We start from the raw sequence: 20,671 nt of genomic DNA, 5'->3' as shown, positions 1-20,671 counted from the left end.
CAAGCCTACTGAATTTTCTCCAACTTTCCAGATATGATTGAGTGCTAGCGCAATGTACTTGGATGCGGTTCCTCAAATGACATCTTTCAGTGTCTATAATACTTGACGTTTTCCTGACCAGGTAACCTGATGGGGAAAATCTTCTAGCCCTAGTACACCTTTGTCAAGTATGAATGTTAGCCAAATCACTGTGCAGGCTAATTCAAATTGTATTATGTTCCATAAAGACATCCACCCAGCCATGTACAATATGCAACATAAACCATGGAGGTAATCGCAGTTGAGTTATATTAGTAGCAAGTAAGGCAATATTATATTAGTTATACAGCACAAAGGGAGGCTACAAAATTATGGCATGATTGTAGAAAAGCATCTTTTTATTAGAAGGGAAACACAAGTCACTTCCAAGATGGCTTCACTAATTACTGCACTGCATTATGCTCACTCATCCTCCAGAAACATCTCAAAATTAAGTGCTACAGTACAACATTTCCTCCGCTTGCTTCCATTGCCAGGATTCAAACAGCTGGGGGAGAAAAGAAAAAGGGGTGAATTTAAACATGAGACAATTGCAAATTCTAACAAAATACTGAGTTTTGGGTCATTCAAAGCAGCAAGAAGCAGAACATGTACAGACAAGTTGCTCCACTGGACATAGAAAGGCCCTTGTATGTGTTCAATTTAACAATCCTGTCCATCTAGTGCAATTAACTACCATAAAGAGTCAGCCGTCAGGCTTTACATGAGTTTTAATTAACACGGCACCACAATGTGACTTAGCAGCACATTAACAATCTGCTAAATGACTTAAATGTAATGTAATGTAATTTGCCCGTATCAAACTTGACGACAGAAACTAAAAGCAGAATTCAATAGTCATTGTTTTGATACTTAACATTATCTAGTCAAGCTAGGAAAATTCACACAGCAAGCCTACTGACCAACATAGCTTTACACAATACAACTGCTATTGTTCTGACTACCATGAGAACATCATGCATTCACATTCAAAGGCGATAAGTCACAATCTGCATGCAGAGGTTTCATCCAAATGCAGATATCACAGTTGACTACAGAGAGGGAGAAGGGACAAAAATCTAGAAAGGAAAGGACAAATTAGTCAACAGGTAGCCTATTGATAGAGCGGATGGAAAAAATATCAATAGGAACATAAAAATAGTGTTGTTAACGAGAACTAAATATACATCGGTATGACAGGTACTTTTTGTTTGTGGCTATGCTCTAGAAAAAGGCATGCTTTCAGTTTCACTAACCAAAGAACAGCAATGCACACCAAGTGTCAAAGTACAAGAGTCAAGTAGATAATTAATTTCTGAGCAGACTGACATTCCATGATCTATCCCAGTCATTCATTTCTCAAACTAATGAGGACACATCACATTAAGATGTATTACATTAACTGTAATGCATTTTTAATCGCGTCCATATTCCCTACAGTTTGCTCAATTTAATCCAAGTACAAGGACGATCACAATGAAGCTACACTTCCACCAATATGTATACCTGACCCAAGGGGGACGTTACACTCATCTTATACACACCATTATAAAATCAGCTATTCTCTGTAGTTTCCGGGGAAAGTCCCAGTAGAGGAGCGCATTCAAATACATATACACACCACCAGAAAGTAGAGCCGTAAAGAACGGAGCACAGACTAGTCCCGAGGAGGAGAGTTGGAAAGCTAGACGAAAGGAGCACGGACCAGAGTCCTGAGAGTGAAGAAGCGACTGAAGTGGAAGGGAGCTTAGACGAAGAGCACCAGGTCTTTACAGGGGGCGGCTGTGGCCGAGGAGAAGGCGGCGAGGATGGAGGCAAAGACGACGTCGGGGGACTGGGCGGCGTCGACGGCCTTGTGCAGGCCGCGGGCGCTGTAGTACTTGACTAAGGGCACCGTCTGCCTGTGGTAGGCCTCCAGCCGCGAGCGCAGCGTCGACGCGTTGTCGTCGCTGCGGCGCATCAGTGGCTGCCCTGTCACCTGATGGGGGACAGAGAGAGAAGACATTAGGGTTCATATGACTGAAAAGCGCCATATTGGTTTCTCTCGTTATTTATTTCTCTTCCTCCCTACACTTTCAGTGTTCACAGATCTATACGAATTTGATAGGTTTAAGAAATATGGTGAGGGCTCCCTCTAGCCTTCCAGATGGTCAAGTGCATCTTCTACCATATTAATTAACTCCTATCCAGTCCTTTCGGATCTATGATGAACACAGAAGGGCTTGTGAAGGCCTTGAGCAGTGTCAAATAGATTTCCAAGCCAGTAGCACCGATCTACATCTGGGTACCACACTACAATCCTTTTGATTTGTGTGTTGAAAGCCATTTCTGTGCATCTGAAACAAGAGCTCAAAGCCACACCTGCACGGAACAACTCCTAGCCAAGGGATTGTGTGTCACGACACTTGTGAGTCTTTGTTTGCAAATGAGCCACTACATTCTTCATATGACAGACACACACTTCTATAAGAACACACTCGTTAAAAGTTAATATTTGCACAAACACTGAGCAGGCACACTTTTTGAAGTGCAAATTGACCCAGAAAAAAACATTTGAAAACATGCGATTAGAGGATTATACAACCAGCTTCCTCTGGGTTCTACAATAGAAGTGGGGTTTCCAGACTCAGAAAGGGGGACGTTCGTCAAGGTACTTACGTCATCCTTCATGGGCTCTTTGGGTGGATTGAACTCCTCGTGGTAGGAGCGACCACTGGGCTGGTGAATTAGTCTGAGGGGGGAAGAAAGTTATTGGGCCACATGGTTTAACACCATTTCAACAACACTCCCGTCCTCCATCAAGCCCAACCACACTGCCGTTGGCCCACTTAAACATTGTACACCACATAATGGCCACACAAAGAACTCCTTTGACATGTGAATGTAAACATTTGGAATTGACTATAGCCACATTATTTCCTCTGTAATGAAGCCGTGTCTTCAATACAGGTCACTGTTTGTTGTGGATTAAGGAGGCATTGCTCCATTTCATGACAATTTCTCCAACAAATGGTCTATAATAACTGGATCAAACCACAGGTCACCGCAGCACGTCTCCCCCCCTCTTCTCCCGCTATACAATATTTGGTCCTACCTGCCACAGATCCTGCGCACCAGTAGGGAGTCATCGACAGAGAACTCAATCACAGAGTCCAGCTTCTCGGTGCGCTTCTCCAGCAAGTCATCCAGCTAGGAGTGAGAGATTCATGAAACATGGGAGCAGGGAGGAAACAGGTTCATATGCCCAGTGATGTAGTCGAGGGTAAACGCAGTTTACACATAATTTTGTGTTAAGCCACCTTTTGCAGAAAAATGCATTGAAAGTGTAGGAAGCACTCCTTTTTTTTCACCGCGACCGGCAATCGGTTTAACCACTACACCACTGCGTATGCTTGATTAACAACAAGACACTTTTGCTCTGGGAATTGACAGCAAAAATAGAGTCAGGCACCAACCAATCCTCACCATCTCTGCTTGTTTCACTGTGCGGGGGAATCCGTCCAATAGGAACCCCTTCTTACAGGGAGGCGTGTCCAGGTTCTTTTCTATGAGTTCTACCACCATCTCGTCACTGACCTATGAGTAAGTTGACAGTGATGAGCAGTGAGACAAAGGCATGAGAACACAGAATTGGGATAGAGGTCCAAGTAAACCAGTCTCAGATTACCACTAAGCTACAGAACCAGTGACACAAAACAGATTCATTCCTATTCAAAATGAGCACAGAGACACGTTCAGAACTAACATATGAACACATCTTACCAGTTTCCCGGCATCCATGGTCTCCTTGAGCCTCTTGCCGAGCTCAGAGCCAGAGGCCACCATGGCCCTCAGCATGTCCCCAGTGGCCAGATGACACACACAATACTGCTCTGCCAAACGAGGAGCCTGGGAGGGAGGGGGATTATTGGCATTAAGCCTAATGTTGCAAAGGCAACAAGGGTAGCATTTATGTAGCCATGTCTCATGTTTCAAAAGTGTAACTTGACAACTGAAGAGAAGTACAGCAATGCATTTCCATCCCCCAACATGTCAAACTAATACAACAGGCGGGAGTCCTTCAAGGCATTCAAGTCGTGCTGAATCTTAATAGTTGATATCAACATCCCTCCAGCCTCCACCCATGACATGAGACTAATGTCTAGATGTATGTGGGGAGGGCATGGGACACTTCTGGAAAAACATAAACGTGGGTTGAATAATTAAATGCCATAGCACATGCAGTACAGTTGTTTCAAGGAGACTATCGTGTCGCCATTTTGTTTTTACATTTCAGAGTGATGTTCAAGTTGCGCCACAACTGAGCTAAAGACCAAACCCCCAAGGGAGTAAATACTTAAGAGCTTCCAAGCCAGACCACAAGTACAGTGCATTCAGAAAGTATTCATACCCCTCGACTTATTCCACCTTTTGTTGTGCTACAGGCTGAATTCAAAATTGATTAATATATTTTTAATCTCACCCATTTACACAAAATACCACACAATGACACAATGTTTTTAGAAATGTTAGAAAATTTATGTAACTGAAATATATAAATGACATAAGTACTCATACCACCGAGTCAACACATGTTAGAATCCCCTTAGGCAGCAATTACAGCTGTGAGTCTTTCTGGTTAAGTCTAAGAGCTTTGCACACCTGGATTGTACAATATTTGCCCATTATGTTGATCAACATTCTTCAAGCTCTCAAGTTGGTTGTTGATCACTGCTAGACAACCATGGTCAAGTCTTGCCATAGACTTTCATGCAGATTTAAGACAAACCCGTAACTGAGCAACATTCACCGTCTTCTTGGTAAACAAATCCAGTGTATATTTGGCCTCATTTTAGAAAATGAAAATTCATATCCCAGTGTCTGCTAGAAAGCAGACAACCTGGTTTTCCCTGTGCTTAGCTCCATTTCGTTAACTTTTTTTTTAATCCCGAAAAACTCCAAGCCTTAATGATAACCAGCATAACCCATAATCTTAAAATGATGCAGCCACCACTATGCTTGAAAGTATAGATAGCAGTACTCTAATGTGTTATATTTGACCCAAACGTAACACCGTCTATTCAGGACTAAAAGTGAATTGCTTTGCCATATCTTTTACAGTATTACTTTCGAGCTTTGCTTCAGAATATTTTTATTTTCACTGTCAATTAGGTTAGTATTGTGGAGTAACTACAATGTCGATCCATCCTCAGTTTATCATAGCCATTAAACGCTAACTGTTAGCAAGTCACCATTGCCCTCATGGTGAAATCCCTGAGCGACTTCCTTCCCAGCAACTGAGATAGGAAGAACACCTGTATCTTTGTAGTGACTGGGTGTATCCAAAGTGTAATTAGTATACTCAACGTCTTTTTTTAAATATGATTATTTATTTATATTGTTATCCAGCTACCAATAGGTGCCCTTCTTTCCGATGCATTGGAAAACCTCCCTGGTCTTTGTGGTTGAATCTATTTGAAATTCACTGCACAACCTTACAGATAATTGTATGTGGGGGTACAGAGATGAGGGAGTCATTTTGAAAGCATGTTAAACACTATTGCAATAACAAAGGGGATGAGTAGTCAAAACATTACAGCCTCTCAATTAATCCATTTTTTAAAGAATGACAAGTAAAACCATCCACAGGCCAGCCCCCAGTTGGGGGTCCCCCGTCGTAAGGTTTTATGCGTAGGCCATTGACCCCCCCCAAAAAACTCAAATTAATCACTTTTAAAAACTCAGGCTGTAACAACCAAATAGGGGTATGAATACGGCGTGTCTGAACGCCCTACAGTACTTTAACCAGCCTGTGCAACCCCCAAAAAATGGTAGTGTTTTATAAGGCAATGCTGTGCAGCTATCCAGCAAGGAAGTACAGACGTTCCAAACTTCGGTCCTGGGAAGCTGCAGATGTGCCAGCTTTTGTTCCAGCCCAAACACATTTCAAACAAAACCCTGAACAACCTATTGTTCTCCCGGAACAGAGACTCCCAAAAACTAAATAACAATTACACTGAGCTTATTGACAGGGAAGTCAATAGTCTACACGTTCATTGAACCTGGTTAGATCAAATGAAAGTAGTTGGCTCTGGCCAGCTGGAGAGTATGATTAGCCTACAGTCACCTAATGGGACTTTGAAAGTCACAGTTCAAAGGGCCCTTCATACAATACATTGGCATGCGACTCCAGAGACGAGTACCACATTGACTGTGTGCCAAAGTGTTGCAAGTTCACAAATCAAACTGGTCAGCAGCAGAGAACGTTATTTCGACGGGAAATGGCTACATTCAACTTCAAAGGCTCATAACATGTTAGCTAGGCTAGCTAACTACAACTTGCATTATACTTCCTTATCAGTCTGATCTAGAAACCCAATTCATTACACGAAACTTGGGAAAGCTAGCCATCTATGCAAGCCAATTCAGAATGAACTTCAGGACAAGGTGTATACAGTTAGGTGGCAGTGTCGGCCATGCGGTCTCCCATTCCTGCACTTCGCATAACTCACTCACCTGTGTTCCTTTCCCAGCACCAGGTGGTCCGAGAAGGATTGCCCGAATTCCTTTTTTTACGTCGGACACTGCATCGTTCAACTGCATGCTGGGGGCCATGTTCACTTTAACCGTCCTTGTGCCACTTTTGTTATCTGCCAACTCCGCCACGAAAGGAAGTGTCAGCGACTTATTTCTTGCTGTTTAGGATTAAAGCCCGCCCCTTATTAGAAAATACTTCCCTCTCACTGGTCATTAGATGGCTCAGTCAAGCGTCCTACACGCTGATTTGCTGAAATAGTAAGCACATTTCTTGTTATAACATCCGGGTTTTGCACATGCAATTACGGATGTTCTTTGGTGAGGGACCATAGAGATGTAAATGAACATTGTTATTAGTTAGACAGTTAGACAAATCTCTATTATTAATATTATTGGTGTATTATTATTATTTATTAATTAAGTAATATTATTATTATGGTTTCATTTGTCGGGAATTATTACAACAAGTACTGCATGCTGTGTATAGAGGTGGCAGAGGAGGCTCGGGGACTGTTCTTAACCACTGCCAAGATGTGGTCGCTTTTCATTAGCCGTGGCATCACCCAGGTGGGCGCAAAATGTTCGCCAATGGAGGACCAGTACCTACGGAGAAGCAGGTCCTATGGAGGATCTGACCGTGGAGAAGCAGATGTGGTGCACTGACGAAGCGCTGTGTCTGTTTGTCAGACTATTTGTTTCTCTCTGGCTCTACCGTCGATGCACCCCCTTCTGAAGCTACAGTGCCTTTTCAATCTTTTCAGCCTCAACTCCCAAACTTTCATTCGAATCCAAATTGAGACATTCAATCTCCATCAATCAATCTACATTTGTTGTTCGTTTGTTTAGATTTTATACGCTTTGAGATAGTTTTTTTGTAAAGAAAAGCGCCATAAATAAATAATAATAAGTATCATTATTAACATTGTTATTTGTGTCTAAATATAGGCATTTGTTATATATACAGTTGAAGTCGGAAGTTTACATACACCTTAGCCAAATACATTTCAACTCAGTTTTTCATCATTCCTGACATTTAATCCGAGTAAAAATTCCCTGTCTTAGGTCAATTAGGATCACCACTTTATTTTAAGAATGTGAAATGTCAGAATAATAGTAGAGAGAATGATTTATTTCAGCTTTTATTTATTTCGTCACATTCCCAGTGGGTCAGAAGTTTATATACACTAAATTAGTATTTGGTAGCATTGCCTTTAAATAGTTGAACTTGGGTTAAACGTTTTGGGTAGCCTTCCTTCCACATGCTTCCCACAATAAGTTGGGTGAATTTTGGCCCATTCCTCCTGACAGAGCTGGTGTAACTGAGTCAGGGTCCCATGACTGTGTGGTCCCATGGTGTTTATACTTGCATACTATTGTTTGTACCGATGAATGTGGTACCTTCTGTAGACTTGTGGTACCTTTTGTAGACTTGTCGAGGTCTACAAAAAAGAATTTGAGGTCTTGGCTGATTTCTTCTGATTTTCCAATGATGTCAAGCTAAGTGGCACTGAGTTTGAAGGTAGGCATTGGAATACATCTACAGGTACACCTCCAATTGACTGAAATGATGTCAATTAGCCTATCAGAAGCTTCTAAAGCCATAACATAATTTTCTGGAATTTTTCAAGCTGTTTAAAGGCACAATCAACTTAGTGTATCTAAACTTCTGACCCACTGGAATTGAATTATAAGTGAAATAATCTGTCTGTAAACAATTGTGGATTTTTTAAAATTGTATTTTTAATTTCACCTTTATTTAACCAGGTAGGCTAGTTGAGAACAAGTTCTCATTTACAACTGCAACCTGGCCAAGATAAAGCATAGCAGTGTGAACAGACAACAACACAGAGTTACACATGGAGTAAACAATAAAGAAGTCAATAACACAGTAGAAAAAAAAGAAAAAACATCTATATATATTGTGTGCAAAAGGCATGAAGAGGTAGGCGAATAATTACAATTTAGCAGATTAACACTGGAGTGATAAATGATCAGATGGTCATGTGCAGGTAGAGATACTGGTGTGCAAAGAGCAGAAAAGTAAATAAATAAAAACAGTATGGGGATGAGGTAGGTAAATTGGGTGGGCTATTTACCGATGGACTATGTACAGCTGCTCAGATAGCAGATGTTTAAAGTTGGTGAGGGAGATAAAAGTCTCCCACTTCAACGATTTGTGACTTGTGTCATGCACAAAGTAGATGTCCTAACCGACTTGCCAAAACTATAGTTCGTTAACAATAAATTTGTGGAGTGGTCGAAAACAAGTTTTAATGACTCCAACCTAAAACGTCCGACTTCAACTGTAAATGGTTGTTTTTGTAGGCAAAAAGGTTGTTCAAATAATAATTTACCAACTAACAAGGAAACCAACAAACTTCTATCAAAACCATAATCTTTCTCTAAATTAAGATACATACTATTAATCAAACGAATCAGATACCTCATGTAGTTCAGCTACATGTCTATAAGAGAAAGAGCTGTGTGGATGTAAACGATGACCAACAACACGAATAGGCCTACCACTTAACAATTGATGGGGTGGCAGGTAGCCTAATGGTCAAAACATGGTTAAAACTATCATTTTGATCTTGTGGTCTACGGATCGTCTCATTCCTCCATCACCACACCTCAGCTGTTTACCAAAAAAGACCAAGATTTCCTCTATAAAATTATATTGACGGCATAATCCTGAGGGGGGCGCCAACCCGGAAGATCACGTCAGTGACTCAACCCACTCAAGTGACGCACCTCTCTCAGGGACAACATGGAAGAGCACCAGTAAGCAAGTGACTCGCCATAATAAGGGTTGAGGCAGAGAATCCCAGTGGATAGAGGAGAACCATCCAGGCAGAGTCTGGAATTGTGGTTCGTCATTCCAGTGCCTTTCCATTCACCTTCACACCCCTGGGCCAGACTACACTCAATTATAGGACCTGCTGAAGAGATGAATCTTCAACAAAGACGTAAAGTTCGAGACCGAGTCTGCATCTCTCACATGGATAGGCAGACCATTCCAGACAAATTGAGCTCTATAGGAGAAAGCCCTGCCTCCAGCTGTTTGCTTAGAAATTCTAGGGACAATAAGGAGGCCTGCGTCTTGTGACCATAGCGTACGTGTAGGTATGTACGGCAGGACCAACTCGGAGAGATAGGTAGGAGAATGCCCATGTAAATCCTTGTAGGTTAGCAGTAAAATCTTGAAATCAGCCCTAGTTTAGTGCTTTATCCGGGTAGCCGGAAAGTAGAGCATTGCAGTGGTCTAATCTAGAAGTGACAAAAGCATAGATTAACTTTTCTGCATCATTTTTGGACAAAAAGTTAAAGATTTTTGCAATGTTACGTAGATGGAAAAAAGCTGTCCTTGAAATACTATTGCTATGTTCGTCAAAAGAGAGATCAGGGTCCAGGGTAACACCAAGGTCCTTCAGTTTTATTTGAGATGACTGTACAACCATCAAGATTAATTGTCAGATCCAACAGAAGATCTTTTGTATTGACTTTATTTGACAACTTAATGTATTTCAAAACATGTTTACAAAGATAAATTACTTTTCTCTGGGCACAGACATTAGTTCAACTTCAAGTTTTGATTTACATTTTGTTTAGTTGTTAACTGACCTTGAATTCAACATGAAAACAAATGCCACCATGTAATTGAATTTAGGTTCAAAGTTGAGTGAAAAAAAGACGTTGATTCAATGTCATCACATAGATTTTGGGGGTTGAAATTACATGGAAACCATGTTGATTCAACCAGTTTTTGTCCAATGGGTTACATTTTGGCGAAATCCTGCACGGAGCCTTTTCGGTGCAGTGCCACTTTAAGAGCTCATCAGCAGGCAGGAAGTGTGAAATAAAGATGACTCTTCCGGCGTTGTACCGAACAGCTCCACCCTGCCAAGTCTTGCCAACTCAATTCTTCATTGCTGTGACTTGAGATTTCTGATCACGTTAGGCTGCGTTTTATTTTTCTTTAATGTCGGTTTGATCGCGGGGTGCACTAGTAATGTCCGCAGTTTTCGGTTTGGCTATTTGTTTATAAATAAATCTCTTTGCCAAAATTCGTCATCTCAACAATGTCTTATTAGACTAGCAGTTCTGAAATGTTTATTGCCTGCCGACATTTTACTCCCACTAATATAAACACACATATAATTTCGGTTGCCTATCCCGGTTGCCTATCCTGACGTTTGTTCTATAGAGAGGTATTTGACTGATGTGTGCAATAACTCTAGCCACAAATTGAAGGAAATGAGAAGGGGGGCTATTTTCTTACCTGCCGAAATTCTACCCCCACCTCCTTCGATCTTGGAACTGCAAGGCCTGGCATACTTCAGAATAATTTTGGTAGCGCATGTTGACCAGTAGTGCGTGCAAAAGAAAGCTAAATTGGAGTATAAAGAAACAAACTTTTATTTTAGAAACATTTAAGAAAATAACAAATATTAATCACAAAGTTAAGTTTGTTAACATGAAATAAGAAATACAAATGTCAATCTTTGCATAAGATATCAAATGACAAATCAAATATAAAGAGACAACAAATATTGGAAAGCTGCAACAGCTCGACTGAACATTTAGTCCACTTTTTCTGGAAAGTTTTCCAGGTGATACCGTCGCCTGGAACTCAAGCCTAACCTAGTCCTGACAGGCAGCGCAGACTTAATCCTCCAATGATGGGATAGTTTTCATACACGACTGGTGGAGCCTTCTTGGGCAGCGGTCACAACCAGTTTTCCGTTTTCACCAACAAAACGATGTTTAATTTAAGATTCTAATTCGCAAGTATACAACGACACAGCTATAATATAATTTGACAGTTCTGTTTTGCCTTTTAGTCAGTATACTTTTAGTAGGTACATTAATTATACTCTCATACTTACTTTCAAGGCATAGACCCACAAGAAGTAACATCTTGTCGGCATGGGTGAGGAAGTTGTACCACATGCTCATCTGGAGATATTACACCCCTTCTCTCTCAGAAATGATCTAAACACATATGTTCATAAAAGTACAGCATTTTGAAACACTTTATTGATTACAATATAGAGATTAATAACAGGGGAATCTGAGAATGCAGGGATTCTAGCAGGGTGTGAGTTGAAGTAGTCAATTCTGGAGCTGACAAGGGCTGGAATGTAAATGACATGTGATCATCTCGTATTATCTAACATCTGAGAACGGGCAGGCATTCCCTCGGATGAAGAGCATCTCCATCTTGTTGATTATGTGCTGTCATCCATGCGGAAATGTCACCTGCATATCTGATGTAGGAAAAGAGATAAGAGAAGTTGAGTTTCCTGTGAATATATGTACTGTACACGTGTGTATGTATGTTTATTTTGATTTCTATGATTATTATCATTATTGTGTTTTGTGGTTGAGTGGTGGGGGGTGGGGGAGGTTGATGGGGATGGTGGTGCTGGGGGTGTCCTATTGAGGGCGAAGGGACCTATTGGGGAGGGGATTCTTCATGGAGGCACATTCAGTCATAGTTTTGCTTATATTATTATACATTAAAAAACATATTTTTTCTATTATAACAGTTTACTGTGATTATGGGATATGCACTCATGTTGACTTATGAATTTGAACTTTCTTTTTTGCCAAGAGTACACATTTTTTATTTTTTTATTTATTATTATTATTTTATTATTACTACTGAACCTACATTTTAAAAAACTAGAACTGAAAAAGTGTTTTAAAAAATGTAGAAAAAGCCTTTAGAGGGAAAAGCACGATGGGATGGGGGGATTGAGGGATGGGTATTCTGAAGTGTGCCAGGCAGTCCCAAGATAGAAGGAAGGGAGAATTTCGGCAGGCAAGAAAATAGCAAGCAAGTGGCAAGAGTGATTGAGGGGACAAATTGATTTTGGGGAAAGTGGGGAAAGAAATAAGCTGTGTTCTGATACCCTGCATCAGTTCACCTCATGCATTTAAAAGCATTGGATTGGTGCAAGCATAATGGTGAGACATTCCACCACAGCACAAGACCACTGAACGACCCCAGGCCAAGTGTTTTCTTTCCTAACCCCCTGTATTATTAGAATATTGTGAATACCTTTTCAAAGTGGACAGGAATTTGCTGGCTTCTTGCCTTCCTTGAGTTTGTGATCAACTACACTGGCAAGAAAAAGTATGTGAACACTGAAATTTCCTTGATTTCTGCATAAATTGGTCGTAAAATTTGATTGGATCTGTTTAAACTAATAACACACAACAAATTATACGTTTTAATGTCTTTATTGAACACATTATGTAAACATTCACACTGCAGGGTGGGAAAAGTGTGTGAACCCTTGGATTTAATAACTGGTTGACCCTCCTTTGGCAGCCATAACCTCAACCAAATGTTTTCTGTAGTTGCGGATCAGACCTGCACAACGGTCAGGAAGAATTTTGGACCATCCCTCTTTACAAAACTGTTTCAGTTCAGCAATATTGTTGGGATGTCTGGTGTGAACCGCTCTCTTGAGGTCCTGCCACAGCATCTCAATCGAGTTGAGGTCAGGACTGACTGGGCCACACCAGAAGGCGCATTTTCCTCTGAAGCCATTCTGTTGTTTATTTACTTCTGTGTTTTGGGTCGTTGTCCTGTTGCATCACCCAACTTCTGTTGAGCTTCAATTGGTGGACAGATTGGCCGAACATTCTCCTGCAAAATGTCTGATAGCAAGCTGTCCAGGTCCCGAGGCAGCAAAGCAGCTGCAGCAAAGTAGCCCCTAACCATTGGGATGTTTTTTTTTTATGTTGGTGTGCTTTGCCTTTTTTTCTCCACACATAGTGTTGTGTGTTCTTTGCAAACAACTCAACTGTAGTTTCATCTGTCCAGAGTATTTTGCCAGTAGCGCTGTGGAACATCCAGGTGCACTTTTGAAAACTTCAGACGTGCAGCAATGTTTTTTTTGGACAGCAGTGGCTTTTTCCGTGGTGTCCTCCCACCAACACCATTCTTGTTTAGTGTTTCACGTATTGTAGACTCGTCAATAGAGATGTTAGCATGTTCCAGAGATTTCTGTAAGTCTTTAGCTGACACTCTAGGACTCTTCATTACCGCATTGAGCATAATGCGCTGTGCTCTTGCAGTCATCTTTCCCATATGGCCACTCCTATGGAGAATAGCAGCAGTGCTGAACTTTCTCCATTTGTCTTACCGTGGACGGATGAACATCAAGGCTTTTAGAGATACTTTTGTAACCAGCTTCCAGCTTTATGCAAGTCAAAAAATGTATTGGTCTTCTGAGATCTCTTTTGTTCGAGGCATGGTTCACATCAGGCAATGCTTCTTGTGAATAGCGAGCTCAAATTTTGTGAGTGTTTTTTTATAGGGCTAGACAGCTCTAACCAGCATATCCAATCTTGTCTCATTGATTGGACTCCAGGTTAGCTGACCCTTGACTCCAATGAGCTTTTGGAGAAGTCATTAGCCTTGGGGTTCACCTACTTTTTCTAACCTACACTGTGAATGTTTAAATTATGTATTCAATATAGACAAGAAAAATACAATTTGTGTGTTAAAAGTTTAGCACACTGTGTTTAATTAGTTATTTATTTTATCTAGGCAAGTCAGTTAAGAACAAATTCTTATTTTCAATGATGGCCTAGTGGCTCAACTGCCTGTTCAGGGGCAGAACAACCTTGTCAGCTCAGGGGTTTGAACTTGCAACCTTCTGGTTATTAGCCCAATGCTCTAACCACTAGGCTACCCTGTCAATTGCTGTGACTTAGATGAAAATCAGATAAAATTGTCTTGTCAATTTATGCAGAAATAAAGGTCATTTCAAAGGGTTCCCATACTTTTTCTTGCCACTGTATATAGCCTACTGTATCAATCAATCTTTCATTCATGTCATCACACAGCATATGAGTCATTCATAATTTGAAATGTAATCAAGCTTTTTAGTTTTAAAATAATATAAAGCTAGCCTTGAATAATTAGCTTCAACAATATATAAGCCTTCCATTTTGGAAATTGCATTCTGATATGCAATTTAGGTCAGAAAATAATATTGTAATCTATACAGCACCAGTTTGGTACACTTAATATCCACGCAGTGCTGGCTCCTTACCTTGTTTTTATTAATCTCCAGTATTTTCTACAACTAGTCAAATGTATTCCTCACATCTGAATTCCCCTTTACCTCAAGAGTGACCAGTAAACATTCCCGTTTCAAGTTAATTTGTCACATCCTGCACCCCCGCGGCAACCTGGGCATTTGTCTCTGTGTGGAGACAGACGAGGGTGAGCCTCATAGAGTTAATACTATGGTCAGGGACAGGAAATGCTCTGCGGATGGGGAGGTTATTTCCAACAGAATGGATTTCTAGATTATTATGCCTTTGAATAAAGAGGCAAGTTAATTCAGAATACGACACCAGTGCCTGCACAGTAACACTGTAATGTCATAGTATGTGTTATTGTTTAGTAAATACATAGAAATGGAGATATGTTGTTTTGGTTTACCTCACAATTATATCCCACACACACACACACTATTTTCTCTCCATCAGACCGGTCCTTGTCAGCTGGGTGGGTGGGTCGAAGGGGCCCCCGCTCCAAACAGCCCTTCATGTTGATCTTCTTCAGGGCCAGCCAGACCCCCTGTCAGCCCCAACATGCTCTAAAACCCAACCCCCGCAAGAGGAAGCCCAAATATGACCTGCCACTGCCCAGTACACATGGCGAGGTCCTACGTCATGGGACAACACTGGTTTTAGGTCTTGTTGTGAAGCTTGTTTAATGCAACGTTTAAAGGCATAGTTAATCCAAATGTAAAAAATAATTAAGTTGCATTTACATTTAATTGTGTCTTTATTGTAAATCTAATGCATCCAAAGTGTGCTTTACAGTCTGTCCTGTCTCAAAACATATTGATTGGTCCTTTTCAGATCACAGCCACGTCAACAGTGGACGTCAGGCTTGTAAGAGACATGAATTATATGTGAGCTTTAGTGACCTAGGCTGGAAGGTAAGCTTCTGTCTCCCTTAACTACTCATTCTACTGAATAGATCATATCATGAGCTAACATTGTATCACCTTATTTGCCGTAACACACAATTAGTATTTTTAGGAAGCAAGGCATTTGTGTGGTACGTGCATTGTAGTGTATATATTTCTGATAGAAATATAGTCTGTTCTAGTCATTCATCTAATCTGGTCATTCTATTTCTATGGTATTTCTCTCCATTAGGACTGGGTCCTGGCTCCTAGTGGTTACTCTGCCTTCTACTGTGATGGAGAATGCCTATACCCTCTGTGTTCCTGCATGAACGCCACCAACCACGCTATGATCCAACTAGTGGTCAGTATACACTACTACACCCTCTCGCACATGAACACCACCAACCACGCTATGATCCAACTAGTGGTCAGTATGCACTACTACACCCTCTCGCACATGAACACCACCAACCACGCTATGATCCAACTAGTGGTCAGTATGCACTACTACACCCTCTCTCACATGAACGATAACTTTTCAGTGGGAAAGAAGGTAATTGGCTCAGACATAAATGAGAAATATGGCCAATTTAAAGTAATATACCCAAGTTACCTAAGTCTACAATGGCAGACTCACACATCACAAAACAATGCCATAAAGTGTGGGCCTGTAGTACCTGTAAATCAATTAAATGTTGTTGTTAATTTCCATATCTAAAGAATAAAGCATAATTGTAATGTAATATTAGCCTCATATTTCCAGGAAGAGGAAATTGTGATGAAATGATCAAGTAAATAAAAAGGCAGAGACAAATGCTGTTGAACTACTAGTTATTTTATTTAAAAATGTAAAATTCAGTGCAAAGTAATATAGTGCGTTAATGTCTAGATCCCTCTTAGGTGGCAAAGTGGCACAAGAATCCTGTGGGGAGAGAAAACAAGAGAATACATTAATTTAATGTGTGTTAACTAATCAAGGTTCAACAAAGCACTTCAAGTCCTCAAATCCTGAGAGAGAGAGAGCGATGGACAGAGAGAGAAAGAGAGAGAGAGAGAGCAAGAGAGAGTGTGGCCTTTCAGATCTCTGCTGTAGGATTACATGCTGGCCATGAGGTTCTCCAGGTGGTACTCCAGGAGGCTGGAGAGCTCAGTGACCAAAGATTCTGGGTTAAAGTACCAGGCCAGCTGCTGCCCAAACATGTCATCAAGCAGAGCCATCAGCCCACCCTGAAGAGAACACCACACAACACATAGATAATGGCTCTGAGTTACTAGCTTACCAAGAGGAAAGAGACAAGGAGAGTTACTCCCTGTAAAATGTCATTGAAACCCTGTTATTCAGGAAAAAGTCAACTAGGAATAAGGAAGTCAACTCTTGACTCTTACATTGAGCAGCAGCAGGTATCTCTCAGCCTTTGGCTCAATGCTGGCAGCAGCGGGCAGGAAGGAGTACAGGAGAGCATACAGACGCTCCATGAACCCACCAGGGTGCTAAAGGAAACAGAGGAGGAGAGAAGAGAAATTGAAGTGAATTTGCTAATAGAGAGACATCGAAACATGTACCAGTGAGATGCTTACTTACCACCATCAGGGACTTCTGAGCTGTCATCAACCCAAACAGCACCAGTTCAAAAAGGACATCTATCAGGTTAACATGATGGATCTAGGACAAGAAAATAGGAATGATTTCAAACAGATCAGATACTGTGATGTATAAAAGACATGCATGTGGTAGAACTCAAAGTGAGACATGAAAGAGTTAATGAACTCACCTTTGCCTCAGCCAGCTCCCTCTCAATGTCAATCTTCTTGGAGGGGTCACTCAGGTAGTCCACAAAGTCATTATAGGCACGGATGAATTCGGACTCGTCCTATCACAAAGCAAAGAGCGTTGATGTTAATGAACAGAACACATTTCCCACTGAGGGAATGAATAATGAGTTAGTGAGCTACCATGTGGTGGGCCTGAACCAGTGCGCCCATTAGGACCTTTCCTGCCACAAATAGATGGTTCCTGCTCAGGGTGGAACCAAGCAGTGTCTAGAGAAGAGGGAAGAGTTAGGGTGAGACACCCATCTTCCTCTAGGAGACAGACAGAACAAGAGAAAAAATTAAAGTGGGTCCACTCACAGTGAAGGCCTGGCGCAGGGAGACGAGCCTCAGGGCGATGTCCTCCACTCTCTTGGTGGTAAGATAGAGGCTGTGGGAGGGAGGGAATGGAGCATGTCAACCATTAGAGTCAATGGGGATACAGCATGGTGACAACTATCCTTCAGCATCTGACAAGCCCAGACTGCACAGACATTTAGAGGAACTCACTTTAGCAGAGGAACCTCCCTCTCCTCAGGCAGCAGGTCCTCCTCCCAGCCCTACAACAACAGAACAAACATTCAACATCTGTGACATGACAAACAATGGGTCAATGGATGGATCTTAATGCTACTAGTCTATAGAATGTGTAGCTGTGTGTCTAACATCTGACCTCATAGCAGTTGTGACCCTCAGGCTCTGGCTCAGTGAACTGCTGATTGGTGGCCGTAGAGACGGAGGCAGCCTCCGACCCCCACGAGGAGGAGAGCAGCCCATCCAGCCCCATGTGGAGAGTGGCGTACACCACCGAGACATCAGTCTGCTGCTCCAAAAACACACACAACACACCTGTTTACCACACACACGTTATTAGAAAACAGAGCAGATCTAATGGAAAAATGCCCAGTAATTGGTATTCTATATACATAGGAAAAAGTTTATTTACCTGGTAGCAGCCAAACGTCACGTCCACAGACGTCTCATGGCGGAGGTGAGAAACATACTGGGTCACCCTGCCAGCCACATACTGACAGAGAGAGACGACATGTTAAGGCCAAATGGAATAAGTGAAGAAAAGCCCAATCGAATACTTTTTCAGTAGTATTTACATCTTACCTGGATCCAAGTGACGGACTGCACCTTGGTGGCACAGTAGGGGATTCCCTCTGGACTAAGCCTGGCTGTCTCCTTGGAGATGGCCCACACCAGTTGAGTCTCCAGGCCTCGAACCCCACTCACATGGTGCATCCTCACCACCACCTGCTGTGGAGAGAAACGACAAGTAACATCAACAAAACAACATCAGCTATCGCTGCAACATATTTCCATCTTGATCACATGACTCTGACAATGTAGATTAGGACTCGATAGTTACAAAGACACATACCAGGGATCCCCCACGCATGTAGGTGATAGAGGGGCTGATGAACTGGAAAGTTCTCCAGGCTTTAGCCACCGGACCGGCATTGTTCTGCACAAGAGGGGGGTGACATTACAGTACATTCAGGTTAGAAACAGCAAACATTGTAACGGTGATGTGACTGTGTGTGGTTCTCTTACCCTGATCACAACAGGACCACAGTACAGGGGGCTGAACCTAATCGGTATCAGCTGCCAATTACCAGTGGCCTCCTAAAGCAGACAACAAAGATTTTCAGAATGAATATACTATTATATGTATATATACTTTTCAAACATAAAACCAAAAGCTTTCTGAAAAGTGTACCTCAAGGAAAGTCGGCACATTCTCGAGGATGATAGCAGCATCCTGGACATTAAGGATGACTGGCAGCAGTGGCACATCCAACTGGACCTCATCCAGTACAGTTGATTCTAAAAGTAGGAACAGGAAAACAAACACACAGTTATTAGGACGTAAAACGTAGCGCGCTAGCTAGTACTACTAGCAAAAGTGCATCGCATAGCAACAATTACTCAAGTTAACGTTACCTTGAAAGTTTGGATGACAGAAATACACAACATTTCACAAATGACATAGTCAATGTTGAATGTGGTAAAATAAGAAGTTTGAAACTCCACGTACCCTCTTCGAAGTCGCTGTCCACCTCCCGACGATCGCGAACCCTGCAAAACGGGAAAAAAGACAACAAAAACAACCCATAAATGAATTTGAACAACCTGTCGACGCAGAAGGCTGCCGACGTCCTCGCACTCTCTCCGTCAATCTTGAAAAGCACCCAGGCATTTTCCAGTCGATATTTCAATCTCAGGTCTCAAAAATCAGTCAAGTTTGTTGTTGTTGAACAGCAAATTGAAGTTGTTCTTGTTTTCGAACAGAAAACGATTCAATAGAACGCCAATATGTTCTAACGGTTAGATGTCTCATGGCAACACATATATTTTAAATTGTTGTTTACAAAATTGACAGCTGTGTTGCCATAGAAATGAATTTGGAACTCCATGGTTACCATTACAATCCTATACAATTCCTGGTCATCATTCTAATTCCATTGACCCTATTTTATCCCCAGAGGCTTTCCTATGTTGTGTGTGTATAATCTAAAAATTAAAGACCAAATGTTTTTTTTAAAGTCACTAGCTAGGTCAATGGCCCATTGAAATGTTTTAGCTTGTTTCATGGAAGTTGTTATTGAACTTCTGAAAGTCTAGGCTTTGGCTCAGTGGGCTATAAAGTCTTGTGGAGCACAGACAACCTGTGATAAAACATATTGACCACATTCAGACAAGAGGGGCGAAGCCACATCCCACTGAGGTAGGAGAGCACTGAAGCATCTGCATAATAATAATCCATACCTCTTTTATAAACAGGATATTATCATTGATTATATCAAAGTGTATGTATGAATAAGTCTGATTGACCTTTTTTTCATGGCAGGTTCACCTTTTGAAGCCTGATGAGGTTCCCAAAGCGTGCTGCGCACCCACCAAGCTCAGTCCCATCTCTGTACTCTTCTACGACGACAACAACAATGTGATCCTAAAGAAGCATCGCAACATGGTGGTCAAGACCTGTGGATGCCTGTAACATCTGTGGTGGCCCATCTATTCTACATCATTTTAATAAACTTCACTACCATTGTTCCAAAAGATACAAACAGGGTTTATAGCAATAATCTGGCAATATGCGGAAAAATAGTATGTATCTACACTGAACATAAATATAAACTCAACATGCTACAATTTCAACGACTTTACTGAGTTATAGTTCATATAAGGAAATCAGTCAATTAAAATATGTTCTTTAGGCCCTAATCTGTGGATTTCACATGACTGGGAATACAGATGTACATCTGTTGGTAACAGATAGCTTTTTAAATGAAGATAGGAGCGTGGATCAGAAAACCATTCAGTATCTGGTGTGACCACCATTTGCCTCATGCAGCGGGACACATTTAATTGAA

At 41.4% G+C, this 20,671-nt stretch overlaps 2 protein-coding genes across 3 annotated transcripts; both read right to left on the bottom strand.

Annotated features, from left to right (window-relative positions):
- Window positions 1-351: 351 nt before the first annotated feature.
- LOC124043607 (adenylate kinase 2, mitochondrial-like) lies at window positions 352-6,681 on the bottom strand. Of its 2 annotated transcripts, none has more exons than XM_046362377.1 (7): window positions 6,514-6,681; window positions 3,781-3,906; window positions 3,484-3,594; window positions 3,113-3,207; window positions 2,677-2,749; window positions 1,724-1,996; window positions 352-526 (listed from the first exon to the last, which is right to left on the bottom strand). In XM_046362377.1, the coding sequence occupies exons 1-6, from the start codon at window positions 6,610-6,612 to the stop codon at window positions 1,766-1,768; spliced, it is 735 nt and encodes a 244-aa protein (XP_046218333.1). In that variant the 5' UTR covers window positions 6,613-6,681; the 3' UTR covers window positions 352-526; window positions 1,724-1,765. The 2 variants fall into 2 exon arrangements, with proteins under 2 accessions (XP_046218333.1, XP_046218334.1); XM_046362378.1 differs by having other exon boundaries at window positions 1,792-1,996.
- Window positions 6,682-16,293: 9,612 nt separating this feature from the next.
- On the bottom strand, window positions 16,294-20,671 carry LOC124043594. Its single transcript, XM_046362338.1, has 14 exons — window positions 20,152-20,671; window positions 19,333-19,373; window positions 19,015-19,121; window positions 18,849-18,920; window positions 18,676-18,759; window positions 18,405-18,551; window positions 18,235-18,315; window positions 17,962-18,111; window positions 17,799-17,848; window positions 17,610-17,679; window positions 17,252-17,350; window positions 17,062-17,142; window positions 16,866-16,970; window positions 16,294-16,706 (listed from the first exon to the last, which is right to left on the bottom strand). The coding sequence occupies exons 1-14, from the start codon at window positions 20,208-20,210 to the stop codon at window positions 16,575-16,577; spliced, it is 1,278 nt and encodes a 425-aa protein (XP_046218294.1). The 5' UTR covers window positions 20,211-20,671; the 3' UTR covers window positions 16,294-16,574.

This window comes from Oncorhynchus gorbuscha, linkage group LG09 (genome assembly GCF_021184085.1).
Source record: "Oncorhynchus gorbuscha isolate QuinsamMale2020 ecotype Even-year linkage group LG09, OgorEven_v1.0, whole genome shotgun sequence".
NCBI lineage: Eukaryota > Metazoa > Chordata > Actinopteri > Salmoniformes > Salmonidae > Oncorhynchus > Oncorhynchus gorbuscha.
Note: the sequence above shows the minus strand (reverse complement) of the source record. Positions and strands in the feature narration are given on the sequence as shown.